The 15,841-nt window shown below is 32.4% G+C and overlaps 1 protein-coding gene across 2 annotated transcripts; it reads right to left on the reverse strand.

Moving 5' to 3' along the window:
- Positions 1–2,667: 2,667 nt before the first annotated feature.
- Positions 2,668–15,478, reverse strand: LOC106768940 (glucose-6-phosphate 1-dehydrogenase, cytoplasmic isoform). 2 transcript variants are annotated; one of them, XM_014654337.2, is made up of 16 exons: positions 15,228–15,478; positions 14,479–14,692; positions 13,286–13,371; positions 12,733–12,799; positions 12,437–12,623; positions 9,612–9,769; positions 9,458–9,526; positions 9,194–9,252; positions 8,908–8,944; positions 8,310–8,381; positions 5,652–5,799; positions 5,305–5,400; positions 4,748–4,818; positions 3,715–3,830; positions 3,168–3,213; positions 2,668–3,081 (listed from the first exon to the last, which is right to left on the reverse strand). In XM_014654337.2, the coding sequence occupies exons 2-16, from the start codon at positions 14,653–14,655 to the stop codon at positions 2,911–2,913; spliced, it is 1,560 nt and encodes a 519-aa protein (XP_014509823.1). In that variant the 5' UTR covers positions 14,656–14,692; positions 15,228–15,478; the 3' UTR covers positions 2,668–2,910. The 2 variants fall into 2 exon arrangements, with proteins under 2 accessions (XP_014509823.1, XP_014509824.1); XM_014654338.2 differs by having other exon boundaries at positions 15,209–15,478.
- Positions 15,479–15,841: the final 363 nt, after the last annotated feature.

Raw genomic sequence — 15,841 nt, forward strand, 5'->3', positions numbered from 1 at the left:
AGATTCAAAGTCCAAACCTAATCAAGCTTATATAAAGAAAGCTAGGGGAGGTAGAAATCATAACTCATTCGTTCTAAGACTCCTCCACTGGAAGCAAGCATCCACCACTCCTCTCACTTTTATTGCATCATGTGTTTCACTTCATTCATAGAGGGTTAAGCTTCTAGGGCTATTCTACTGTAATTTCATTATGGATTCTGACGTTAAGTTGAATTAATGAATTTGTTTCTTTTTATTATTGATTTTAGTTATTCTTTTGATATGTCTTTCATAACCAAATCATATTAAAAGCAATGATTTCTGCATCATAAGGTGTTTGAATCTACATGCACATTAATCATATGAGTTCAAGGGTTTCTAGGTTTGATTGAGAATCTACTTTGGTTGAATCTACTTTGATTGTCAACTATAATTAATTGAGAATTTACTTTGATTAATTAGCTTTTAATTTGGTTAGGATATTTAAGAATAAACATGATTAAACACAATAGAAAGGTCTTGCATTTGATTGAGAATCTACTTTGTTTAACTGCATGATCTCCCTCAAATTAATTAAGAATGTACTTTAATTAATTTGAAACTTGAACAATAATCAATTGAACAATTATTTATGGATAATTGATGATGAATCTGTCTTGAAAAAGTAGTGGAATTAGCCTATTTCATCATAATTGTTTGTAAGTTTCCTATTTGTTCTTCCAACATTAACTTCATTAGATTAGTTTCTTACTTTTATTTTAAAGCATTGTATTGCATTCATAAGAGTCAAATATTGAAAAGCAATTCTGTATTTATTGGGAGACGACTTAGATATCTACTTTCTTGAATACTATTTGTCAATACTGAAGTGTTTTTGAATAGTAATATTAATTTGATAACTTCAACGACAACGTATCAGTTTACATATTATGTAAAAGGACGACAATGAGACAAGTAGATGAGAAATTTTATTATCTTATTTTCATTTTCAAAATCAAAAATTATACTCATTCTCAAAACTTTTATTTTATTTCTAGAAGGAAACCATGATATTATCAAATATTCAACATAAAAAATACATATTCAATCTTAAATATATAGAAATAAATGATAAATATATAATTTTTAAATCAAAAAATCAAACAAAAATTAAATAAAAGTGAAAGAATTATATAAAATAATATACAATTACACATAAATAAAATTTCATAACAATCAAAACATATATTAATTTTTAAAATGTTAACAAAATAAAGTTGATAATGTTAAAAAGTATATTTTAGAGCAAATATTAAACTTTAGAAATATTTCAAATATATTTTTATTATTTTTCTCTAAATTATTATGAAGTCTCTTTTTCTATTATATGTTAATAAAGATTGTAATACAGATTTAAATGAAATCACACGTAAAAAAAAAATAAACTAATAATAATTTGAATTTAGACATAAATCTTTCATCTTTTGTAGTTTATGTCAATGCCATTAAATTATTATATTATAATAAATGAAAAATCTTTATACAATTACCATAGTAAAATTATAGTTATGGGATGAGTTAAAAAATAAAAATAATAATGAAATCATCAAAACAATATTTTACATAATAAAAAAGATAACAAATAAAAATATTAGGAAAAATATCAAACGATTTGATAAAATAGAAAGTAGCTTGGAGATATCATAAAACTTTCTAGATATCGAATTAATTCAACTAATGGAAATTATTTGAGTGAATAAAAAGTTCTACAAATAAAAAAAAAATCAAATATCAAAGAAAATAAAGATGAGTTTTTATTTTTATATTACTTAATAAATGAAATATTTACGCAATTGAACCGTTGAAATTGAGACAGATATACACTCTCATGAAAAAAAACATATAAAAATACTAATTAAGAATAGAAATAATCAAATATTTGATCTAAAAACCATTTTATTTATTGAAATTGATAATATATTATTTGAACATAACTATATAAAAAAATGTGTAGTCAAGATTGTAATAAAAAAAAATACCTTAAAAACATGAGTAGATTTTGAAAATAAAACAAGCCAAATAATTAAAAAAGAAAAAAAAGTCTAAAAAAAACAAAAGAGAATTACAAATATATATATATATATATATATATATATATATATATATATATATATATATATATATATATATATATATATATATATATATATATATATATATATATATATATATATATATATATATCTGTGTGTGTGTGTGTAAAAGTACGTTAAGTTATCTAATAAACTTTATGTATTTTAGTAATTTAAACGAATATCGAAAACACAATGAAGACAAGGATGGATATTGAAATGAGTATAAGGACACGGACAAGATAAATATATATGTAACCATCTCCGTCCTCATATCTAATTAAAAGAATTGGACATTATCCATACACATCCCTACCAATTAATGAGATTTCCTCTCAAAACTAAGATAAGTTCGGAAAATAGTTACATAGAGAGGTCTATTTGTCCTTGTGTATCAATTAATGCATATTACTCTTTCAAACTCGCGATTCTACACTATTCTACCGATTTCACAATCGATTCTATCGAGTTTATGTAAAAAACAAGTTTATTTCTAAATTAACTTGAAAGTCATTCCTAAAACGTATACTCGTAAGAATTTAAGAGTTAACTCGAGAGTTTGATAACCATACTAATGCATATAAAACACAAATACTACTAAATGAACTTCGTTTTTCATTTATTTTGTATGCACGATACGTATACCATGTCAACCACTCACTGTTTTGCATTCAGAGAGAAGGTTATATAAAGCATGCCAACCACATATATATTCAAATGCTTGATAAAATCACCCATTAAAGAAGAATCTTGTTCCAAGGAGATCTTCGCATGCTTATGAAGTGTAAGCATAAACAATTTAAGGCAATGACTGTACTTTCTACAGTGTAGGAGGGATCCATATATAACTGGGTGTTTGAACATAACCAGCTTTTTCCAGCAATAGTTTATCTGCTTCTGCAGGACCTCTTGTTCCAGGTTTGTAAGGGATTGACTTGAACTCCCCTTTATCTATCCGGTGCAAAAGAGGGGTGAAGATCTCCCATGATGCCTGATAAGAAACAAAATACAGTCAGTCACTGAATTAAACTAATGTTGAAATGGGTGGGTCTATCAAGCATTTACTGTATTTATTACCTTCAACTCATCTCTGCGAACAAAATGTTGCTGATCACCTCTAATTCTGTAAAAAAAAAAAATTCGTTTGTCATTGATATTCTCAAACACTATTTCCTTCTATGAAATAGTAAAAGAGATGAGGGGAAATCTCCCTTATGTGTCTGTGTATACACATAGGGTAATGTATTTATAATAATAAGAGTGTGGGCTAAGCCCAAATACAAATGAACATGTAAATGAAATAAACACAATATCTAACACCTTCAAATAAACGGTTAACTATAACGTTGACCTAGTAGGAAAAGTTGAAAAGGAGGGTAGGAGAGGTTGTGGATTTAACATCTCCCACTAATATTTGCAAGATATAAGTTGGTTTGAAGGGTTTGGAAGAGAGTGAGAGAGGTTGTAGATTTAACTCTCCCATTAACAAAAACTAACAACTAATATTTGCTGATAAAAAAAAATGTAATCCAAATTCAAGTATACTTTTTTAACACCTTGAGATGTCTGTTCTCAGGAGACAAGCCATTAAACAATTAAACATGAAGTTGTAAGAGCAACATACGTGTCAAGAATTAGACGTTCATAAGCCTCTGGAATGGTTACTCCTTGATAACGTTGCCTATATGACAAATCTAGTTCACTTTGAACTGTTTCAATATCCAGTCCAGGTTTCTTGACCTGCACAAAATCAGATAATAGTCCATTCTTAGACATATCATTGAATTATTTTAGCAGTTTTAGGTGCATTTGAACTGGTTGAGCAGCAACAGTGATAACAAAAAGCAAGACAACTGAACTGTGACAACACAGATCAAAGTGGATGGTATATTCTAATAGCATACCAGAGATGAATTGAAGATAACTCACTCAATAAAGCTAGCTCAAGAGAGGAGAAATGTCTCACTCTTGTGGAGAGTTCTGGCCATATTCCTAAACAACTTGCAGTATCTTAGCGCACATTTTTCATGTCTAGGACTAGACATGTAGCATGTGATCCTTGTAGGACTGGATACACTTAGATAACATGTAGAATTTATGATAGGAGATTTAGAGGAAGATATAGCAGAAAATTGTATAGAGAGAATTTAGAAACTGGAAATATTCTGTTATTCACTCAAAATGTGAGAAATATGTTCTACATATATCCTCATATATAAACTCTTAATAGACTTAGTTGAGACTGTCTCAGGCTACTACTAATTAAAAACAAATTCCTAGAAACTAATACTCGTAAGTACTGAATGCATTTTATCATGTGATATGCGATACGAACATACCATTTCCTAAGTGCATTATTTCCAATAGAATTTAACATGTAGATTTCTTTCATGAACTCAAGATAACAAGTAAAAGAGATAAGATGTTGCCGAAGCTGACAACAAATAACTAGAAAAGTTGCCATTTGCATTTCAGGATAATTGGTTCCAGACTATGTCATGATATCTTTACATTTTTCAATACATAAACACTAAATATCTAAATTTGAACACTTAAAAATACTTTCCTCAATGACACATATGAAACTTTCAGAGGTAATTAAGCCAAACAAATGGCAGAATAATTCTCGTTAAGTGTTATCAGCATGATAGACATACTATTAGCTTCATGTACATAGCTTCTGAGGGTTGCAGGCGTATGACAAACTCATTTCTCTCCTGCTTTTGACCTAAAACAAAAATAAATTTACAATAAGGTCTAACATAGTTTGAAATTTAGATCAATAGGTACTTCTGTACTCACCAAGGTATGGAAAAAGACACTCTAGCTAATATATATTTTATTTTTCAATGCACTTATACTTTGTCAATAAAGAACAAGTTCCTCCTGCATGTTGCCTTTGTTGGAATTATGGATCATACATACGAACCCCTAATAAAAACATCACTTTCGGCAGCGATAAGATAATTTTATGCACATACACTAATATTTCTATTTGAAACCGAAGTGCAAAATAAAGTCTAACTACATAATCCTATCACAAAAATTCCATGTCTTTTAAAGTAATGGGTTGTATACCATATCCGAGTGCACATGATGGATGACAAATAGGTATATTCAATGCCATGGTCATGATTGATGTATTTACTATATATAATTAAAGATGCATGACTTGAAGAGAGTTCACGCAAACATTGAAAATTTGGTGCCATACACTTGAAAATGTCACCAGGAACATCCTTGAATTGAACTCTTATATCTGCCTTTCTTGAACTTAGGGCCTTCCCAGCCTTTAGTACGAATGGAACACCTAACATCAGAAAGGAGCTTGGTGTGAAAATGTCTCGATTGCAGTTCAGTTGATCAAAGTCACAGAAATATATAGCATAAAAAATACAAAAATAATGCACTCAAACATATAAAAAGATGGACTGAATAATTATATTCCAAAAATTCAGCATGAATAAAGCAAGAAATGTCAGAAATATCTCCCTATAGCATCCCTGAACCTAAAGTTCAAATTTGTCTTTCAGGAACAAGATAGATGGGTTTTTCACATACCATCCCATCTCTCATTGTTTACTCTCAGAATAACAGTTGCAAAAGTAGGAGTATTCGAATGGTCAGGTACGGTGGCATCATCTCTATAGCCTTCATATTGTCCTAGAACAACCTCATCATCTTTAATAGGTAGTACTGATTCAAGAACCTGCAATTTTTTATATCAATCAGAAAGTGGTATAGACTCAGGTTGGAACACAGTCAAAATTCTGGGTAATCATAAAGAAGGATTGTGCCTAGTTTCAATTCATTAGTGATAACAATGGGAACAAAATATTATGGACAAAACAAGAGAACAAACCAAGAGAGCAAGAAAATAATGATGGGACTGGGAATGTGGGCTTAGACGTTGGCAGTAAGCCCAAGTTTGGAGGGTTTATAAAAGGAGAAAACAAATAGGTGTGAGAGAAATCCTGAAGTGACAAAATATGTAACAGAATCAGTTAATGAGTGAGGGAGGTAATTAGAATAAAGGGGAGAAAAATAGGAGAGAAAGAAGTCGGAATTTTCTTATGGATAGGGAATGTCGTTTTCTTTGAAGGAGCTTGATCTGTGGCAGCAAGATTTTCACCCTACTATATTTCTTATTTCTTTTTGAGTAGTTATACTAATATTATCTCCCTGTCCTGTTATTCTCCTATTTCTTGTATCTGATCTCTGACATTTGGTCCGATATGCTAGATATGAGCGGATAGTCCAGTGGTCGAAAGAGGTTGTTAAAATGGTTGCAAAGGTCATCGCACTCGAGACAGAAGTTGCTGACTTCAAAAACGCTTAGCAGGTTTAGGCCACGAGAGAAAACGTTTCAGGATAGAAACTCAAAGCTGATTCCAACCATGCGAAACTCATGGAGTTATTGTCAAGAAATAGTGGAATTAAAAATGCCAATGGCTTGGCCATGAGAGGTTACATTTGACCCAAACAACGACCCGTTTGATGAGTTCTGACAATCTGTCAAGAAGGTGGAGTTGCTGATGTTTAACGGTGAGAACCTAGCAAGGTGGATCGTGCGCCCAGAGGTCTATTTTCAGGTACAGAGGACTCACCTTTATATTAAAGTGATTCTGGCATGGAGGGCTCCACCATCCATTTTTTCAAATCGCTCATCAACGAACGCACCAGTCTAACATGGGAGCAGTTGTGGTGAGGGTGACGTCTTAGAGAATTTGAGGTCAATTTAACGGGAGGGGAGCGTGGAGGAGCATATCTGCGAGTTTGAGCATTTGACAGTGTATATTCCGCATTTGCCTGACGACCAGTACTTTGGGTAATTTGTCCATGGCTTACCAGAGGGTATATGAGGGCATGTGTTAGACCATTGTCACGTTCATGCTTCATTAACTTGGCTAGGGCGGTCGATTTAGAGTTACAGAAGAAGAGAACAAGGTGACATGGTGACAGAGGAAAAAAACAGAATAATATATTTATAATAAAAAAGATATAAATATACATGGCAACCAAACATAAACATGATAAATAGAAGATATTGATAAAAACAATATCAATAATATCTACCAATATCAAACAATAGTGAAAGTCTATGTTTTCTTAATTAACATAAAACGCAGTATATTTAACAATAACGACTAATATGCTTTGATTTGGTGCGAAGAAGATAGTCCAACAATGTGTGTTGAAGTATCACAATGCCAAAGACAGAAATATCTAGCAACTATTTCAGGGGGATTGCTTCAACCCTTTGAATATTCCCGACAAGGTGTGAAAATCTTTATAGATTTCATAAAATGTTTACCATGCCCCAGGGTACATACCCAATTTGGTGGTAGATGAAAGGATATCCAAGTATAGCCATTTCAGTCACTTAAAACATCCATATTCAACCCGTGTCTTAGCCAAGACTTTTACCCATGAGGTGGTGCAATTGCAACAGACACAAAATAGAATGATAAGAGCAGATAGGGCGAATTTGAAATAGTAGAATTCACATTCCTCAAGCTTAGGACAGTTAACTCTAGGGGCTTGTATCATTCCTACGTTTGTTGCATGCTACTATCGACCATTCAAGGTTCCAGTAGCCCGCAGGTTGCACTTGCCAGAGACAACCAAGATACGTCCAATTTTTCATGAATCTATACTAAAGAAGGCGGCGGGGGATTATATTGTGCAAAATGAACTTCCTCTAGAGTTCGCTAGTGTTGATGGAATCAGTCTATAATCGGAAGCTATGCTAAACAAGAGGGTGATTAAAGATGGAGAAAACTTTATTAGTCACGTGCTTATACAATGAAAGGGCCCAGGTCTGGAAGCTGCTACGTGGGAAGAGGAATTTCACATCAAAAGTCAGCTTCCTCAGTCGAGCCTTGAGGGCAAGGCTACCATTGAAGAAACAGGAATTAATTAAACTAGGAAGGTCGGCTAAGACATTGACAATAAGCCCAAGATTTGGAGAAAAAAGGAAAAGAGAGGGGAAGTCGGGATTTTATTGAATTCTGTCATAGGCAGGGAATATTCTTTTCCTTGAAGGAGCTTGTTCTGTGGTAGTAGGATCTTTAGCCTACTGTATTTCTTTTTCCCGTTTTTGATTAATAATATTGATATGATTTCCCTTGTCTTATTACTTTCCTATTTCTTGTTTCTGATATATATAACATAGAAGAAAAACAATTTCCATAAAAAATTAAATGGAAAGAGACAAACCTTCACTTTCTCATCCCGAATGTGTTCGGCCTTGAGAGAAACTGGTTTTTCCATAGCAACCAAGCAAAAAACCTGAGTTTATAGAAAAATAACTAATGTTGAAATAAATGTAGACACTGAAAAGATTGTGAAGTTTGTTTAAGCCTATTAAGAACGTAGTTGGTCTTGCAATCACTGATTACAGGAAGATTCAGGCACTTTCATAAGAATTGCGAAGGTCTGTTTGAAATTCAATTTAATGCTTAAAATGAAAAAAAAAATAAAAAAAAATCAGAACTTAAATGATTTAATGTTGTTTGTTGAAAGCTTACTAAAAACAAATCAGTGATAAATATTATCCCTAATACACCTTCATCTCTCAAAATGATTTTTCACCTAAATATTACAAAATGCAATGCATAAATATTCAGCACAAAATATCAGTACTTTCCACAACAACGTTATTTTGTTTTATAGAACATAATTCTAGTAAGATTAGAAGTTTAAGGGGAAGTGAATTTAAACACCATCGTGGCATTTGATAATATTGTTTAATCAACAACCATGTAATAATAATGTAAAAAAATATATCTTTCTCAGCCTAAATTAAAGGCCGTACCTGCAGCAGATGATTTTGAATTATATCTCGAATAATTCTGCCAAATAAAAATTACGTTAGTGATTTTGGTTTTTTCTAATCTCAATGATATAAAACAATAGAAAATAAATCTTAAGCATTGACGGATGGTACTTAAAAAGCCAGAAAAGTTTCACCATCAACATCGTTAACAAAAGTAAAATCAGTATACACAATTCTCAATATTACGTCATTTAACAATCTATTATGGCTTTGACTTGTCACTAGGTAGCTTAGTTTAATAAAATAAATGACTTACTAAACATACCCATATTGGTCAAAATATCCACCTCGGCCTTCAGTTCCAAAATCTTCTCTGAAAACGATCTGCCACAGAAAAACAGCGTAAAACTCAATTTGAATGTGGCATGTAAATGTTTGGTCATGAGGTAGATGAACTAGGTAATAACAGACAGAATTTAACAGGGCCAAAAAAAAAAAGATTTGACAGTTACAATGAGGCAAATTAAGAAATACGAATTGTGAAGGCAACTAATAAGGCCTTGTTTGATTTCAATGGTAACTCCCTCACCTGCACATTAGCAATGTTGTCACGGTTCCATTGCGGCATGAATAAGCGGTTTGCAAAACGAAGTACTAACTAGAAAATAGAAGTCAAATGAAGAGGGTTTAGGCCGAATTTATGAAGCAAATAAAAATAGAGCCATTAAGTAGTCATTTGCTACCATATTCTGCACTAGTTCCTTCCCTAAGTAGTGATCAATACGATAAATCTGGGGTTCTTCAAACAACTCTCCAATCTGGGTACTGAGTTGCTCTGCAGATTCTAGATCCTTACCAAAAGGCTTCTCAACAATAATACGAGTCCACCCACCAAGATCAGCTACAACATGAAAGTAGATGACATCATCAATAAAAACAATGTTGGAAATGAAGATGCAACTTAGGCCAGGTAGGGAAATTAGAACCATTTACTTGGGATGATGGTGTTAGGCAGGAGCTAGCACAACAGGTTAATAACCAGACAAAATTGCAGGTTTGTTATAGGAGGAGTCTTAAAAAGAAAAAGTAAGAATACAATTATGTCTAACTAACACTTCAAGTAACTAACGCATTAATATTCTAAATATCTTATTAGAATTCTAGGTATGAGAGAAACCAGAGAAGATTAACATGAAGTGAATGGAATTATATTGCACTGAATGAGAAAGAAGACACAAGTTGATCATATATAGACTCAAGAAGCGGTTACAACAGTATCAAACTAATTATAACAGAAAACAGATAACTAATTAACATCCAATTATAATCCCCTCAAACTCTAGGGGAAGGATTTTTACATACAAAATCTTGCAAACTGAGTTTGCTTCTAAGAAGTTCGTAATGGTTAAAAGAAAGAGGCTTGGTAAGAATATCGCCCACTAATCCAAGTTAGGAAAATGATAAAATTCAAGTTGTTTGGTAACACTTGATCACAAACACAAATTTGCTTCATTCTAGAGTGATATACACGGTTTTGTGCGATATCAACCACATTTTTATTGTCACAGAGCATGACAAGAGTGGAGGAACAAATATATAATTCTTTCACAAGAGCTTAAATTCAGATGATTTCTTTTGAAGATTGAGCTAAGCTACGATATTCAGCTTCAATGCTTGATCTAGCAATGACACATTGCTTGCGGGATCACCAAGAAAAGAGATTGGGTACCCCAAATATTGCAGATCATAAGTGAACTTTCTATCATCAATATCAGAAGTCCAGTTAGCATCACACAAGGCTATGATAGAAAAAGGATGAGATGCAAAGGCTGGTTGCATGCGAAGACCGTAAGAAAGAGTGCCCTTAAGGTATCTAAGGATTCCTTTAACAGTTGTACAATGATTAACCAAAGTATTTGACATGAATTGACAGACTTTGTTGACATTATAACTATTTCCAGGTCTTGCAAGAGTAGCATGTTGCTAAGCTCCAACGACTGATCTGTAAAGAGTAGGATCAAAAAATAAATCTGATCTTATTTTAAATAGTTTGCAAGATGAAGCCATAGGAGATGGTATAGGTTGAGATTCAGTCATCTTTGCTTAATGCAAAAGGTCTTTAATATATTTACTTTCAGTCATCACAATATTCTTGTCAAAAAGGTAGTTGATTTCGATACCTAGAAAGTACGCAAGTTTACCCAGCTGAGAGAAAAATTAGAGTTCAACTTCTGAGTGAGTTGCTGAATAAGAGATACAGAGATGCAAGTGAAAATGATATCATGAAGATATACCGATAGGTGAACAATATGAGACTCATAGTGATAGGTATATAGTGAAGGATCACATTTACTAGAACGGAAACCAAGCTGCAAAAGAGTTGTGGTGAGTTTGTTAAACCATTGTCTAGGTGCTTGTTTTAAGCCATAAATGGCTATATTAAGCTTGCAGCCCAAAGATTTATCTGAGGCCTCAAATCCGGGAGGTTGAACTGTATATATACTATTTCTTCTAGAGTGTCATTGAGAAAGGCATCATTAAGATCCAAATAAAACAAATCCTATCCATTTGATTAAAGCAATAGTAAGAATAATCGTGACGGTAATAGGTTTGATGACAGGAGACAAAGTTTCTTGAAAATCAAACCCATTGGTGGAATCACTTGGCAACTAATATGGCTTTATATTTGTTAACAGTTCCATCAACATTTTCTTTTACCTAAAAACCCATTTATGACTAACTGCTTTCCTGCCAGAGGGTAAAGAAACCAGATCCCCGATGTCATTATGAGTTAAAGCATTATACTCCTATTTAATTCGAAGAACATATTCAGCAACTGATATTATGCAGCTCAGACCTTCTTTGCAAAGGCAGTGACTGAGTTGCTGCATGTGTGGAGGGGAACATGGTGGAATATTTTATGAAGGAACAGATCACTATGCTCTTGATACCATATTGAAAGAATGTTATATTCATAGTGAATTTAATATGTACAATATGATGACTTAGTAAATTCTGCGCTACAAAATTCTACATATAGATAAGAGAATTATTATTAGATAGACAAGTAGCTGTAACTGATCATGTAGATTACAACTAAAAATAGAACACTCAGTTGCAACTGACTAGACACTTAAAGCCCTGAGATCTTTTTAGTTGATTCTATCTATCAAACATACTTCCAAGTTTATTTCAGAATTATTTCCTAGCATAAACACAAAAAAATATGACAAAGCCACCAGTAGTTATGCAGTAAATCGGAAATCAAAGCAATGTTTCTATCTATCAAACAGCAGTGACTTCAATACAGATCCAGTGTCATGAAGATAAAAATCACAAAGAAAGAACAAAAGAAATCTGCATTTTAGATTTTATTTTTAAAAAAATTAAAGAGCTGAAAGTGACCTCTGAAGTACAGACTGGAGTAGTTGTCCGACTGAGAATTACTTCTAGCAGGTCTTGAGCTATGGCATACAAGGTTTGTTACTCTTCCCCAGTTAAGTTCTTATTAAAGTTTGCAACCAAATGTTACTAGATTCATATCAAAACAATGGATGCTAAATCTTACATTTGTTCATGCAATAAGTCTTGATCATCTTGCAAACTGATTGGTATACTGTAGGAGGAAGGGCAAGATAGAAGAGCCTTCGGGAAGAACCCTGAACGCTACTTTTCAAAGATTCATGCTCTGAAATCTCTTTATCCAAATTACAGAAACCATCCTTAGAATCATAAGAGCCGCTTACATATTTGATCTAATGGGAAGAGAGGGGAAAAAGAATGAACGTTTGATCAGTCAGATGAGTAATTTCAGTGAGTGAATAGCAGAAAATTATAAAATGATTCAAGGCTGCCAACACCAACCAGATGCAAGAAGTTTGATACTTTTTCCAACTGCTCAGAGGAAGAATCTTTGGCAGGAACAAGATAGCTGCACATCAAACAACAACCAATTTCAAATCAATTATTGCACCGAGAATCTGCTTAAATAAGGGATGAAAATGACAAATATCATAAGTATAACAAGAATGAAAGAAGCAGAAAGCAAACATGTAACATAATAATCATGGAACAAACTTCAAATTCATATTTAGTTCGGTTTATTTTTGAGAAATAGTCACTTACTTTTGCTATATTAGAGATCTTTTGAGAAATAAGTAATTTTTTTTACCAAAATTAAGTTTTACTAAACATGCTATAAAATTGTAATGTTATGTAAACACGGATCCATGAAATATGCTCTGTTATTTCACAGGATACTGATGCATTTGAAATAATGATATACTTATATAAAAGAAATCATGGTTGCGATATAGTAGAAAGAAATTGATTTCCACGATTTTTTTAATTTATTTTATATATATTAGGAAAAATATAGATTGTGCAACTTAAAAAAAAAAAAAAAAAAAAAACTCACCCACGTAAGCGGTTTTTCAATTCGTCATCAGTGATTTTTGTCCTAGCATAGCCAAAAATACAAACCTCATTTTGTGGTAGGAATCCCTGCAAAATGCCACCAAAATTTAGAAAAATTGTTAAGCATACATCAGTTAGAAAATCCTCCTTGTACAAGATGAGTTAGTAATAGATATCTGCTTAGGTTATCATGTAGAATATAGTTTTTTCGGTATCCCACAAGTATTTTCCTTTAGACGTAATCTCTTTCCGCAATGGGGTATTAAATCTGGGACACCTCTGCCAGTAGAGATTCAAACCTTGGTTCCCCATCTTGTGAGAACTAGTCCCTTCTATTAGATCCAACCCCATTGATCATAGAGGGCTTGCTACACAGATCAAACAATGCCAATGTGTTTTGTCATAAACCAATTTTCTATACAGGCTATTTAGATTTTATATCAAAATCCTATTAAATGGTTTTAACTAGAGTTTACATACCCAGTCTCAACTTCCAAGTCCATACAAAAGAGGTGTTAGGCCGTTCACATCCAATTAAAATTTTATCAAATCTTAATTTCAGGTAGAATATATGAATAAGAAGAAAAGTTTTGAACAATTGCTAGATTAGAACTATAATATTCTAATACACATTCCATTGAGGGTCTTTCAGTGGTTCACTAATGCTTCAATTATGATCTATATCAAATCCTTTTGTTTTAATAACAAGCACTAAATACCATGGGGGAAGCCTTTCTGTATTAAAGACTTTTTCGATGATGGTCCAAATATTAAAGATGCCCAGAGATAGATGTTAATATGTTATACTGATCTACTCTTTCCCAAGCCCTGCAGCATGAGTGGTTATCCAAGTTCATTGGTAAAGGTGGGATAATGTAATGTGTGACATGACAAGATGTGTGTTGTGTAGTGTTATCAGTGTAGGTGCTGATTTTATAGCAACTGGTTGTATTTAATATGTGCAAGGGATTGGATGGTTTAGTGCTGGATCAGGTCTTGTACATGGCAGCTTTAAGAGCAGCTGAGGTTTAATGAGAATCCATCAAATTTTCTATTTGTTTAGTATGTCATTTCATGTACTCATCCTCTCTAATACAATTATTTTAGTCTTTCAGAAAACTAGGCATTAAGTAACTGGTCCAGAAAGGTTATTCTTTATTACTTTATTTAACACACAAATCTAGGTTATCAAACCTGCTCATAAAGGTGGAAAAGTGCTGGAAACGTCTTTTTCTTTGCAAGATCACCAGAAGCACCAAGTATAACAATGGAGAGTGGCCCTGTCTCATGCGCATTTTCTGAATCCCTTGATGAAGGGGATTCAATTTTTGAACCATGCCTTCTTTCAACATGCCATTCACTTGACTTCATCCTCTATCAGCAGCACCAAACAAATATAACCTTTTGTCTGGCATCAAACAAACAAGTTGCAATTAACCAAATATCCTTCAATGATGTTAATCACAGAAAGCATATAGGAAAACAGTTCATAAATTTAAAGCTTCAATTCCTACAAGACCAGATCCTTTAACACAAACACATACTAGTCACTCATGAAAAAGATCATCCATTCATACAACGTGATATGTGTAACAACAAATCATGACCATGATGGAATATCATAGTTAATTTTTTCATCCGATGTCAAATATCGCTTACTTTATCCTTTTAGAAACGAAATTTATTCTCACAATCAAACAATTCAAAACATAGTACTGCGAGCAGTATCTGGTCGAGTAGGTAATTTCCCAAACCAGAACAAAAAATACCATTCCAAACACTGATATTGGTAAAAAAGATAATTAAGATTCAATCACAATTACAAACAAAAAGGAAAAGAAATCAAATACCGAATAGAAACATGAAGCTTGTAAAATTTAAATCACGCTACTCATAAATAATGCTTAGCAGTCAAGAAATATACATAAGGTAATGAAGATTACTCGCACAGAAGTTGCAGAATTGATTGAATTTTTTAAGGATTGAAATGTGCAATAGTAACCATTTTATCGTTGAACGAATTTCCCTGGGTGAATCAATCATGAACTAGAATAACCATTGTCAACGAACTGTGTTCCTCAAGTGGCAACTGCCATTTCACCATTCCCCTTATCTTCTCCTATTTACTTTCATACCCTTGATGTAATGAATAATTATAAACAAAAATTTATTTTTTGCACTGCCATCCTCTTTCAAAAACAATAAAAAAAAAAAACTGCAATAGAGTTAGAAAATTTGTTTCAGCAACTACTAAAAACACTTTTATCATGAAGGTTGTTGTTTATGGTAAAATTACAGTTTCGGGTCAAGAAAAATAACAAAACACATATATATACCTAATCCTCATTTTATGTTCTTTATATGAAAATTATAACCAATATACAAATTTCATATTCTTCTATCACTTTTAATTATATTTTAAAATGATTACATTTTGTATCTCTGGAGCTATCCTGATGCAAAAAAAGTAAAGAGAAATAGAAGAAATAAACTATTTATCCATTCAATATAACTACAAATGTTACTAATTTATTTTTGCCACTTTACATGATAATTA

Source organism: Vigna radiata, chromosome 7 (genome assembly GCF_000741045.1).
Source record: "Vigna radiata var. radiata cultivar VC1973A chromosome 7, Vradiata_ver6, whole genome shotgun sequence".
Classification (NCBI taxonomy): Eukaryota; Viridiplantae; Streptophyta; class Magnoliopsida; order Fabales; family Fabaceae; genus Vigna; species Vigna radiata.

Coding starts and splice junctions, on each gene's coding strand:
- LOC106768940 (XM_014654337.2), bottom strand. CDS start 14,655: ATGAAGTCAAGTGAATGGCATGTTGAAAGAAGGCATGGTTCAAAAATT. Junction 13,372..14,478: donor TTTTCCACCTTTATGAGCAG/GTTTGATAACCT, acceptor GGCATTTTGCAG/GGATTCCTACCACAAAATGA. Junction 9,527..9,611: donor AGGAACTAGTGCAGAATATG/GTAGCAAATGAC, acceptor TCTATTTTCTAG/TTAGTACTTCGTTTTGCAAA.